The 13,294-nt window shown below is 48.7% G+C and overlaps 1 protein-coding gene across 2 annotated transcripts in view; it reads right to left on the bottom strand.

Annotated features, from left to right (window-relative positions):
* Window positions 1-13,294, bottom strand: part of DOCK1 (dedicator of cytokinesis 1) — a 528,332-nt gene that overhangs the window by 99,448 nt on the left and 415,590 nt on the right. For both annotated transcript variants that reach the window (XM_032281990.1, XM_032281991.1), the window contains exon 31: window positions 11,269-11,369. In XM_032281990.1, the coding sequence (XP_032137881.1) occupies window positions 11,269-11,369 (101 nt within the window). The remainder of the gene's footprint in view (window positions 1-11,268; window positions 11,370-13,294) is intronic.

The raw sequence follows: 13,294 nt of genomic DNA, 5'->3' as shown, positions 1-13,294 counted from the left end.
TAAGTGCAATTAAAGCCTTCTAGCATTGAGACAAATAAAGAGAGTGTCAAAGCTTCAATTTCTCTTGCCACCAAAAGGAATCAAAGGAGGAGGAATCTAGCTGGGGGAAATCTCACTTTCTCATCACTGAGGATTATACAACATCTTCCCCCTGTGGGAACCTGGGGGAAGTTGTGGAGAGTCATGAAAGCATTTCCATTTCTTCAATCTCTTGGTTCCTGGGCCCCAGGGGGAGTTTGCGTCCATGCATATTGCTAGCGTCTAGGCACTACAGACACCAAGTAACATCCTACTGCACACAACAGGTTGCTTTCCAAAGTTAAAATGAAATCCGGAGTCAGGTCAGATGTCTTTCAAAGCTCTTGCATTCCTCTATGTCACTTTAAAATGTAAGGAAGGGCTTAACTCCAAAAGATGCCAACAAATCTTCCACTGTTTTTGTTTATCAGGGAAAATAAATGCTAATTTTCCTCCCGATGGGTGCATAGAGGAGGTGTGTGTTTCATGAGTAAACAGAATTTGATGCTCCAGAAGATAAACCTTTATTAGTTTGTGAGCAATTTAACCTTTTCTTTTATTGCCGAAGGAAAAAGCTGATTATATTAAAAATAATAATTGCAAAATTATCATATAGGATTACAGTTGAGCAGCTGTGTCATCGAGCCTGCTCTGCTCATCCTCGTGTCAGGAGATGTGAGAGGGAAAGCACTGATTACAGACAGCCGCGCTATGGCTCTCGAGGCAAAGACCCTGGCCGGCAAATCAACAACTGCTGCCTGCAGCCACCTTATTAGAGAAGTCTCTGGCACCCTAAGCACCTGTCTGTCACTCACAGCATAAGTGGGCTATCGCCAGAGTGATCATCTCAGCCACAGAAGATCAATCTCACCTGGCACTTCTGCTGTGTCATGTGGAAGGCCATGCACCTTGGTCCACGGTGCAGGTGGAGAAAATGAACTGGAGCCTAGGCCACTCCCCACCGGGACACACTAGCTCTAGGCGCGGCCCTAACCAGGTGAGCACTGATGCAGGCAGACTCAATTAAGGAGAGGGTATTTCAGCTGGGGAGAGGGCCTAGCATTGAGGCCACAATATGAGGCCTGTCCATGGTTGGGGAAAGCACGCAGGCAGCAAAGCTACTGGACCTGGCTGGATGGGAGAGGGGAGAGCGCCCCGAAGTGCCTAACTCATGGCCCCAATTGCCCAGGAAACACACGACCTGAACACTGCTTGGAGGCTTGGAGTGCTGGCTCTCCACTTCCCATTTTGCTCCTGCACTAATGACAAAGGGATCATAGCAGCTGCTGTGGCCAGGGCTGGGAAAGGATGCAGTTGGCTGCGGGTGACCTGGCAGGTTGGCGTCCTTGCAGCATTTCCCAAGGGTGGGGCACACAGAAAGCAAGCCTGTGCCCAAGCCCAGTTCTAATCTTTCTTGTGAGGTGGGTGAGTCACCTTCCAGCCAAGCAGGTGTTGTGCAAACCCAGGAACAAGGCATCAGAAGGAGGTGGCCCCTAGAACAAAAACACCGCCTGCCCCATGTCCCCCAGAGGCGGCAAAGCGCTCACAGCGGGGTCAGCCTAGCATGTATTGACTCACCCAAGCTTTGCACAGGCTTCTCACATCCCAGCTACACAGAGTTCTCCTCATTCTGGGATGATCCCCTCAAAAGGAAAAGGCCCAGGCTGGGCGCAGTGGCTCACACCTGTAATCGAAGCGCTTTCGGAGGCTGAGGCAGGTGGATCATCTGAGGCCAGGAGTTCAGGACCAGCCTGCCCAACAGGGTGAAACCCCGTCTCTACTAAAAATACAAAAATTAGATGGGTGTGATGGCGCATGCCTGGATTACATTACAGGATTACATGCCTATAATCCCAGCCACTTGGGAGGCTGAGGCAGAATTGCTTGAACATGGGAGGTGGAGGTTATAGGGAGCCAAGATGGTAACACTGCATTCCAGCCTGGGTGACAGAGCGAGACTCTGTCTCAAAAAAAAAAAAAAAGGAAAGCCCAATGCTAGGCTGATCTTCATCAGTGTCTCTGTACCTCGCTCGCCCCTGACTCACTCATTTCTCTCAGGTCCCAGAATGAGTAGAATGATAATGATCCAAGGGAAATCCTTAAGTTCAGAAATCCTGAAGTACAGGAGACTTAGTCGCAGCAGATTTACCACTTGTGGTCTGGGTAATTCTGGAGTGACCTGCCGTATTTCCAGAGCTGGCACCACAATCTGGATCTTGGAGGCCAGGGGCATCCTGTTCCTCCCCGATCTGCCTCCTCCCTTCCCAATCGCTCCCCGATGCTCCCCACCCCTCCCTGCCTCTCTGCACGGCGTGCCTCTCCCTCAGGTGCTGAAGGAGGCTGAGGGGTGAGGGATTTCCATTCTCAGGCAGACTTTACTGCCCTGTAGGTAGAAGATGACATTACCTGGCAGTATTTGAGAACCGGGGGATTAGCAAGGACACGAGAGCACACCCCTCAGGAGAGTTGGGCCTGCGGCATCGAGGTGCTAAAGACACATTTTTAATCGTCAAATAGGACAAGGGTGCTCTAGCCTGGAGCAGAAGCAGTGAGGAAGAGCGGGGAGCTGTGAGGGGAAGGGCCGACTGGATGTCCCTGGCAGTGAGAGGGATCCTTTCCTTGGTTTTAATAAGAAGCCAGCTTTGATGAATCTATACATGCCTCGGAGTAATCCCCAAATAAAGTCATAGCTGTCACCAGACCTCAAGAGGGCTTCCCGAGCCATTCCTTCGTTCTTCCCACAGAGAAGAAAAAAAGGATAATTGCGAGTGTAGGGCCAATAAAGCTCACTGCCTGGAAGCTGAACCCGGGCTGGCGGCAGCCCTGGAGACCATAACCAAGCTCCTCTCTAGCAATAAACAGCTGAGGGACTGCACTCATTGCAGAGGGGAGAAGCAAAAGGACATGGCCATCGTCACCGGGAAGGAGAGTAGAGAATCCAAGTCCTCAGACTCCCAAACCCATGGCATGTACCTCCAGGACCAGGGACCTTCCATGACTTCAGAGCAAGACAGAGAGTTCTATCTTTCAAAGTGCTTTCCTTTCATCTGATTTTGGAGGAAGGCTATGAGGTGAGCAAGCTGACATTTCTGTGCCCATTTTCTTAATAAGGGAGCTGAGATTCACAGAGGAGAATGCACATGCCTGACTCCACTCCACATCCTAAGCCAGGATGGCCTAGAGCTGGGGTCACCATGCTCTGCTCGGAGCTTCTCACCTGGGCCCACCCACGGCGTGAGTGAGCAGGAGAAGTTAGGCTTAGGAGACACGCTTCCTACTGCCCAGGGGGATCTGACATCCCACATCCAGGCTGGAACCCTGACATAAAATTGTGTGAATTTGGTTCCAGTGGTCTAACCTTAGCACCTGGTCTCTTGCATCTTCACTCCAAGAAACAGAAAACTCATGCTCCCCCAACCCTCAGCGACAGCCCAGGCTTGGGGGTAAGGCCAATCTGAGCCTGAATTTAAGCACACCGGAGAATTTACTTGACCACTCTGACCTCAGTCTCTTCATCTGTAGTACTGGGAGAATGATGATGCTGCCCATCTCCTAGGCTTTTGTGAAGGAAAAGAGAGGGATGATGTCCCTGTCCATCTGGCAAGCACTGGAGCCAGGCTAGGTCCTTCCTTTAAAAATCTCAGGCTGAGCATAATATTCCCCTCGTGGTTGCAACGGTCATTTAGATTGATTCATTTATTGAACATTTGCTGAGCACTTGGGCGAGACATAAAGCTAATGTGGAAATATGAATATTCATATTAGAATATTCATATTACCATAATATGGAGGACAAGACCCACAAACCACCGTGGGCTATGAGCATGGTAGGAGAGATGAACATTAATAAAATAATCACACAAGTTAAACACACACAGATATACGGATGGAGGAATTGTGCTGGTGAAGGCCTTGATCATGGCTTTGCAGTAAAAACCTGGGAATTGAGAAAAAATGTAACAGTGGCTCAGCTTGGCTCTGGCAGGAGTTCTTTAGGACAGTAATATTTGCTCTGAGATTTGAAGGAGAGGTGAAATCCAGGCAAAGAGGGTAGGGAAGAGCATTCCAGGCAGGAGGACCAGCAGGTGCCAAGGCCCCTTGGCAGGGAAGTAGGTGAGTGCCTGGTGGGTGGGGCTGCAGAACACAAAGCTGGCTCCTTCTCTTTAAGAGACCAGGCGTTGAGGGGAATGCAGTGTGAGCAGAAGCTGCAGGAGGCAGGTTTTGTTTTGTTTTTGGTTTTATTTTTGAGACGGAGTCTCAGTCTGTCACTAGGCTGGAGTGCGGTGGCGCGATCTCGACTCCCTGTAACCTCCAACTCCCTGGTTCAAGCGATTCTCCCGCCTCAGCTTCCAGGGTAGCTGGGATTACAGGCATGCGAGGAGGCAGGTTTTTTTTTTAAAGCCCCACCCCCTTTTTTAAGTTTCAAAAACTTCTGACCTAAGAAATATATTTATTAGCTAGCACATATATTATTTTTTATGAAATATAGCACATAATTATATATAGCACATAATTAATTTTATGAAATTAAACTTACTGCCTGCAATGAACTCTGATATTTTTTCCTAGATTCTATTTCACTGAAGAAGAAAAAAAGTCTATTGGTCACGACTGGTGTGGGTTGGAGTGTGTCCTCTTTACAGCTATGTTGAAGTCCTAAGTCCTGGTATCCAGGACTGTGACCTTATTTGGAAATAGAGTCTTTGCAGATGGACTCAAGGTAAGATGAAGTCATACTGGACTAAGGTGACCTCCAAATCCGGTGACCTGTGTCCTTATAAGGAGAGGGAGATTGAGAGACACAGACACATAGGAAGACACAAGGAAGAAGGCCACGGGAAGATGGGGCAGGGACTAGAGTGACACAGCCATGAGCCACGGAACGCCAAAGACTGGGGCAGCCACCAGAAGCCAGGACAGAGGCAGGGAATAGCTTCTCCCTCGGAAACACCAGAAGGAACCAACCCCACCCACACCTTGATTTTGGACTTCTGGCCTCCATAACTGTGAGATAGTAAATTCAAGCCACCCAGTTTGTGTTCACTGTTACGGCAGACTAGTCTAGGAAACTGATATCATGGCCCTTTAAGTGAATATTCTGACCCAATACAAGGTTGAGACCTACAGTTTGAAAAATGTTTTCCTAAAGAAAGAGAACAGAATGCGAAGGCCAAAGACCAAGGTGTCAGGCGCCCCCACCACTTGAAGCTGGGGTACAGGAGAAGGAATCTGACAGCAGAAAGCAGACACCAAAAAGCGTAGAGAACAACTCAGAGGAGAGAGCAGAGACTGAAGAAAAGTGTGTTCTGAGACGAATGGAAAGCAGAAACATGCTGACGGATGTGGGGAGAGCATCCAGGGGGGGCTGAACACCCTCCACCTGCTTGGGGGCAGCCCAGGCCTGGCTGAGGTTCTGGGGAAATGCAGTGCCAGGAGCCAGCATCGGAGTGGGTAGCAGGTAGGGAAAGAGGACAAGGAGAGGGCTGAGATGGACCTAACGAAGCTGATGGCTGGGCTGAGGCATTTTTAACTTTATGGGAAAGACTGGTGGGTTCCTAAAGAGGTGAGGGGGTGGGACCTCAAATGGGACCATGAATGGGAGTAAACCTTCTAGGCACAGATCTGATGCGACAGCACCTACCTGCATGAGGCAGGGCCCACCACCACCCACCGGTGCATGTGGGATACTGTGAGCTTTTCTGACTTGAAGTCAGCACAGGTCCCCACTTGTTAAGTCTAACTCCCTGAGTCTCCTTCTAATTTGTGAATTTATTTGGAATAATTTCAGTCTCTTGAAAAACATTAGCACAGACACAAATTAAATTGATCCTATCACCTGTTATAATCAGGAATCTACAATCGCAGCTTCTGATTAGGTCACGCTGCAAAATGGGGCTGGGATGGCATGTTTGTTGCATTTTCGTTTCCTTAAAGGCAGGATCTAGCGTTTGACTTCATCTTCTGGAGGGGCAGAGCCCAGCGTTCGGTCAGATGGAGGCGTTTTGGGCCCATTGTGAAACCTGTCCTCTTAGAACGCTGCAGACTTCTATAGCTGCAAAAATAAAAAACAAAAACAAAATCCCCCAAAACCAAAAACAGCCTAGGGACCAGGTGGGGAGAAGGTCTTTGTGGATGGTCTCTCTGCACTAGACTTTCGATGACCCCTGGCAAACCTCTGAGCTGCCGTCACCGCCCAGCCTGGAAGCCCACGCTGCAAGGAGGCCTTCTGTCTGCCAAGGCTGAGCCCCACAGACCATCTCCAGGCTGCAGAGGCCCTCCGTCCCCACTCCATGTGCGCCCCATGCCACTCATTATTTTTGCTTCTCCATCTGCCTCACTAGACCATGACCTTCTTCATCATGAGATCTGTGTCTCTGTCCCCAGCACGAGGACCATGGCCCAACTGAGCACAGAGTGGGCACTCAATGCCTTTTAACCAGACAATTTTAAACAAATCGTAACGTTTCTAGGCACTGCATGTACCTGAGAAAAGCTCTTGTGCTGAAATTTTAAGTGAGCGTTTTAGGTTTAGCTATGCGGGAGGCCCAGTTCATCAGCCCTTTTCCTCGTCTGGCCCTGAGCATAGATGCTCCTTTGCAGTCATTGAGCACTCCGTCCCGCCCCAGGATGCACGTGTCTCGCACACCAAAATTGTCAAGCTGGCTGCTAATCAAAAGTCAATCCTTTTACATTTTAGTCATATTTCCTGAGCCCCAATAATGTAAAAAACTAGGGGGCTGGGACGGGAGGAAGAGCGGCCGGTCAGGCTTAGAATTCTGTTGACATCTCTGTCCTTCCTTGGGAGTCACTGGCACCAGGGATGTCTGAAGGTCGAGCCAGTTAAATTTTCATATTATGGGTGTGGATTCCTAGGGGTTATTTATTTGTGGGTACACTGGCAAACCTCGTGCTGAAGTTGAGTCTGACATAATCAGTTCTCTGTGTGGTGTGGCCCAGTCTTTCTTTTACTCCCATGCACTTTGGGGAATGTCTTTAGAATGAAAATCTGAATTATCACCCCAACCTCATTCATGAGGAGGATGGAGAAGGTAGGTGTTCTCATGCTGGAATTTTTATTGTTTTGAGCCACAAAGCTGTGGACTGGGCAGAGGGGAGGGGCTGCAGGGCTTAGCAAGGAGGAAGGCAGGGCAGGCTGAGGGACTGGGGACGCTCCCTCAGATGCCTTAGGTTGGATTCACAAGCCCTAGAGTGAGAGACAGATCCCCAAATGGAGGCAGTGCTGAGCTCCTAGGTGGGTGTGTCATGGCTCCACCCTCAGACCACACGCCTTTCCCCCTAGAAACAGACAGATGCATGCATCATGCTCCACGGAGCTCCATGTCAGTGCCTGCCATTTGCTCAGAGCGTGGAGTTGACTCCCACACCACGAGTCCCTACACCCTGCCGCAAGCTCCAAGCCACCCAGGCCCCGCTGCTCCCTCACACTTCAACAACCCACATCATGCCTCTGCTTGTATGTGGATGGGGCCATGCTCTTTGGCACTCGATGTCCCCTGGCAAACCTCTCAGCTGCCTTTACTGCCCAGCCTTGAAGCCCACACTGTCAGGAAGCCTTCTGTCTGCCAAGGCTGAGCTCCGAAGGCCATCTCTGGGCTGCCGAGGCCCTCTCACCACTCCATGTGAGCTCCACTCCACTCATTATTTTTGCTTCTCCATTTGCCCCACTAGACCATGACCTTCTTCATCATGAGATCTGTCTTTTTCCCTAGCACCAGGACCATAGCCTGACTGGGCACAGAGTGGGCACTCAATCCCTTTTAACCACACAATTTTAAGCAAATCACATTTCTAGGCACTGTAGGTACCTGAGAAAATTTAAGCATCATGATAGGACATCTTAACATATTTCTTATGTAGGTTTTGCTAATCAGAAATAAGATTTGGAAATGGACTCTCAAGGGGGCAGAAGGCTTATCAAGTGGCATGAAGACCACAACAAATAGGGCTGACCCTCCTCACGCGTGTGCTGCGCGGCCTCAAGGTCAAGGCAGCCTGTCTCAGGCTCCTGGGGGCTTTGTCCTGGATCTCCTGCTATCTCCCAAGTGGAGCAGAAGTCATGCCCCTGAGAGGCCCCTCAGACCGCACAGAGCCCTGAGGCTCTCCTGCCAGGGTCCTGCAAAGACAACTTCTGAAATCCCTGGGGGTTTTTCCTGGGGGAAATCCAGAGTCTCTTGTTGCTACCGTTGTGACAAAGAGAAGCCCTAGGTAGAGGCCTGGCTGGCTCCTGAAGGGGAGACACCAGCTGGCTGTGTTTAATTTTCCTTGGCTTTGAAGCTTCTGAATCCACACCACTATGTGGGAAGCAAAAGTTTTCTTTAGCAGCCAAGGTCCTTCGAGATTCATGCTTTTTATTTATTTATTTTTGAGACAGAGGGTCTCACTCTGTCAGCCAGAAGTGCAGTGGTGTGATCGTGGCTCACTGCAGCCGCGACCTCCCGGGCTCCAGGTCCTCTCACTTCAGCCTCCAGAGTAGCTGGCACCACAGGTGCATGTCACCATGCCTGGCTAGTTTCTGTATTTTTGGTGGAGAAGGGGATGTCCTCATGTTGCCCAGGCTGGTCTCAAACTCTGGCCTCAAGCTATTCTCTCACCCTGGCTTTCCAAAGTGCTGGGATTACAGGTATGAGCCACTGTGCCAGTGTTAATGCATGTCTTGATGCTGCCTTAGGCTGGTAACACTCATACCAACAAGAGGAAGGGCTGGGCACAGAGCTCACAGGGTTGCCCTCCTGGGGCCTGGCAGGGGCTCAGCCCTAAATTGTTTTATTCTAGAAACCACAAAGGAGGTGCCAGCTCTTTTGAGGTGGATTTCCAGTTTAAATTCACCTCTCTTCTGCAGGTATCTCCAAGGCTAGGAGCTGTGGTGTGCTCCAGAAAGACTGGGCTCGGAAGACCGCTGGGGCTGGATTTGGCTCCCAGCTTCACCCCACAGCAGGCCCTGTGCATGCAGGCAGGCAGCTCCACCTGCTGTGGCCGAGCTGTCCTTTTGCTGGACGGGACAACAAGGGGGATGTGCTGCAAGGAAGTGTGTCCACACCAAGGGCATTGCTGTGTTGCACTTAGTGTGTGCTGCTCATTACCGTCTCCACTACAATTCTCAGCACAAAGGCAAATCAACAAGGACAGCCACAGCCACAATGCGTCATCCCTCCCTTCACTTGGGCCCCGTGGGAGCATGCATTCCACAAGGCAGGAGCCCCCGTCCCTGCTGAGCCAGAAGATGCAGCCTGGAGAAGTCTGCTCTGGATGCTGGAAGCCACGACAAGCAACAGACACCTGCTCGGCCCCGAGGTGGCGGGCTGCAGCTGCAGCTGCTGTGGGCTGCTCAGGCTGTCACAGGCGAGCATCCCCTCTGCCTTCACCATTCTCAGTGCTGGGCTCAGCAAGTGCATTCTTGTTTCTGAACAATGATCTCTGTTTGCATGGATGGCTCAGACAGGAATCACTCAGCTGAGGAAGCCTGAAGGAAAGAAGGCCCGGTGAAAGGTGATCTTTAGTTAGACAGGCACAGTCCAAAGGCTTGAAGGTTCTAAAAGCAGCCCAGGTGAAAATCGTGGGCTTCGAACTGCTTAGATTAGAATGCTGCTTTGCCACGTTCTAGGTGTGGGACTGGCCAAGTGGCTCGGTCACTGTGTGTGACCTTCCTCATCTGCAAACTAGGGCAGATACGAGGGCCTACGGAGTAGTTTTGCTTTTTACTGATTATAGATAAAAAATGCACATGAAATGCTTAGAAAGTCACTGCCATGAAGTACAGGCTGAGCAAATGATCTGCTGAAATACATTCACGCTTTGCTTAATGGCAGGGATATGTTCTGAGAAACATGTCACTGGGTGATTCTGTCATTGTGTGAACATTGTAGAGTGAACATACACAAACCTAGATAGTACAGCCTACTACACACCTAGGCCATATGGTATAGCCTATTGTTACTAGGCTACAAATCTGTATAACATGTGACTACAATAAATACCACAGGCAAATGTAACACAATGGTGAGCATTTGTATAGCTAAACAAAGAAAACTCACAGTAAAAATATGGTGTGTAGTCTGTGGTTACGCAGTGCACGACTGTAATTCTTTTTTCTTTTTTTTTTTGAAAGGGGGTCTTGCCATGTTGCCAGGCTGGAGTGCATGGCAATAAACGGGTATGATCATGGGGCACCACAGCCCTGACCTCCTGGGCTCAAGTGATCTTCTTGTCTCCGCCTCCCAAGTAGCTGGTATCACCACTACTGACTGAGCATCACAGCCCAGCCCGTGACTACAACTCTTACTCTCCAGAGATAATGTGGTTTGGGTTTGCCCTGAAAGTGAGATACCGTACAGACTAACAGGATATGAGAAAGAGCAGCTGCCACCTTCTGAAACTCTTTCTGGAATCCCTAACCTTAGCTAGCAGCATGGAGTTAGCCAAGCCTTAGAAGAGTCAAGATATTGCAGAGTATTCTAAAATGACAAATAGGAATTGATGACTCGGCCACACCAGAGCAATCTCAGAACTCTTCTCAAAAGGAGTAATGAAAGGAGCACGGAGAGCAGTGAGAAATTAGTGAAACTGATGCAGAAAGAGAGGAGGTAAGACCTCCGGGTGCCCAAACATGGGCAGGAAACCCACGCCACAGTTGTACTTCCTGATACTGAATCATGAGCAGTGCATGACGCAAAGTGGGGTGACAGAGCTGAAGGAGCCGGCGAGGAGCGCGGCCTTCATGGAGCTTCTGGGAGGCTTATTTACAATGATAGAAGGCGCCACTTGAGTCCATTCAAACAAAGCTCCTGCCTGGAAGAAGGCAGGGGTGATCTGTGGCCAAGAAGGAGCCGCCGACAGCTCTAACTCCCCAAGGAGTTCTTCAACAATCCCAGCAGAGCCAAGAGCTTTCATCAGAAGCTCCTTTTGAATTGAAGAATTAAGCAATAAACCATATGTGAAATGACATCAGAACAGTGCACAGCAAAAGGAATTATCTCCGGAAACTGAAATTCTGCATTGCACTAATAGTCTTGAATTACACTGACTTGGAACCTTCCTGGATGAGTCCTGCAATTTTAGCTCTTGATTCATGGGTTAGAAAAGGCGATACCCGATTCATGATTTAAAACCACCCTTTCATTATACCATGATTACATCTCAATTTGTACCAAGTTGGCTTAGAAATGACATGAAAATCATGCCATTAGAGTTGGAGGCTCCTGCCCGCAGTTTCAGAGCTGGAAGAGAACTTACTTGTTAAGGATTTTGGCTCTCTTGGCACTTGAAAAATTCTCCAGTTGCAGGGACTCTTGAGTAAGAAAAGCAACAGCCAGGTGAAAGTAGTTGTTCCACAGCTGAAAACCAAAAAGGAGGAGATGCTAAGTTGTTGAAGAGCTTGACAAAGGAGCTCAGCAATGCTCTCAGACATTTATCGTTTGCTCAGCACACACTTCTGAAATGTTAAAAAAAAAAAAAAAACCCACACTCACTCTATACATGTTGCTCACCAGCCACTCACGGTGTAGTTTAGGCCTCAGTGTGTGGGCTGAGGTCACAGTGCACATATTCAAATCCCAGATCTGCCATTTACTCAGACAACTACTCTAACCTCCCTCTGTCTCAATTTCCTCACCATAAAATGGGAATTTCAAGAGTATCTACTTTATAAGATTGCTGAGAAGATCAAGGTAAATATATGCACAGAATTTAAGGTGGTGTAGAGCATCTGTAAGCACTTTATCAATGTTAGCTCTTTTTTAAAAAAAAAAAAAAAAAAAAAAAGAGATGGAGTCTCCCTCTGTTGTCCAGGCTGGAGTGCAGTGGCATGATCTGGGCTCACTGCAACCTCTGCCTCCTGGGTTCAAACAATTCTCCTGCCTCAGCCTTCTGAGTAGCTGGGACTATAGGTGTGCATGGCCAAGCCTGGATAATTCCTGTATTTTTAGTAGAGATGGGGTTTTACCATGTTCGTCAGGCTGGTCTTGAACTCCTGACCTCAAGTGATCCACCTGCCTCAGCCTCCCAAAGTGCTGGGATTACAGGTGTGAGCCACTGTGCCCAGCCAATGTTAGCTCTTATTAATCTAATTATGGACCTCCTCACTTAAGAATAGTATAGATTTCCATAATTTTGGACCCCTTCCCGTAAGCCCCCGATCATATATACATTAGACAAGGAAAACAAATGTAAAAAGATCAAACATTTCATGTTTTAATAAACCCATATTTCAAGGGTTTATGGACTACATATATGTAGTTTAGAAGACACGTGGCCGGGCATGGTGGCTCACACTTGTAATCCCAGCACTTTGGGAAGCAGAGGAGGGTGGATCACAAAGTCAGGAGAGCGAGACCATCCTGGCTAACACAATGAAACCGTGTCTCTACTAAAAATATAAAAGACAATGGTCTTTAGAAGAAAGCTGTGGTCGCGGTTTTCTCATTTACAAGCCAGAGATAATATTTATTATGTCAAAGGAGATAGCTACAAAGACTTCTATGAAAGCAAAATGTGAACATTATATTGACTGTATTTTTAATTACTGAGAAGTCAGTGGAAATTGAAGAGCATTTGTAGGATTTGAGAAAAGTCTGCTGCGCTTTCATTTATCCAACACTTCCCATGAATGATACGCTTTCTATAGTAATACGCCAGGACATTTGATTTCCACAGAATAACCAAGGAGATGCTGTTATCCCCATTGCAGAGCTGAGATTTAGAGACCAGCCCAAAGCTACAGGCAACGCATGAAGGAAAATGGGGGTCTAAGCCCAGCAACCCTAACCTGAGAGCCCACAATGGGGTCTTCTTTTAGATCCCTTCATAAAGAAAGGGGAGCTCCAGTCAACAAAATACAAGTCGTTCCTTTTGTTTTGGGGACTGACACCTCCCATCTATTTCGGCCTTGCCCCGGCACCGACAGGAGTCACTGGCTACAGTCACCTGTGTTCTGAGAGTCCTGGTCAGGGGCTCAGGCAGAACAGGACCATTGCCTGCAGGGACCCAGAACAGATCTTAGCTTCTACCTGCTGCCTTTAATGACAATGATGACAACAACAAAACACAAATGTTTCTTTTCTTTTTTTGTTTTTTGAGATGGAGTCTCACTGTGTCGCCCAGGCGGGAGTGCAGTGGGGTGATCTTGGCTCACTGCATCCTCCGTCTCCCAGGTTCAAGTGATTCCCCTGTTGCAACCTCCCAAGTAGCTGCGGTTACAGGCATGCACCACCTCATCTGGCTAATTTTTATATTTTTAGTAGAGGCGGGTTTCACCATGTTG

The sequence above is a fragment of the Sapajus apella genome, unplaced genomic scaffold (genome assembly GCF_009761245.1).
Source record: "Sapajus apella isolate SASKATOON/1434 unplaced genomic scaffold, GSC_monkey_1.0 scaffold13, whole genome shotgun sequence".
In the NCBI taxonomy this organism is placed as follows: Eukaryota; Metazoa; Chordata; class Mammalia; order Primates; family Cebidae; genus Sapajus; species Sapajus apella.
The sequence above is the reverse complement of the archived record's forward strand: the minus strand, read 5'-3'. Positions and strand labels throughout refer to the sequence as shown.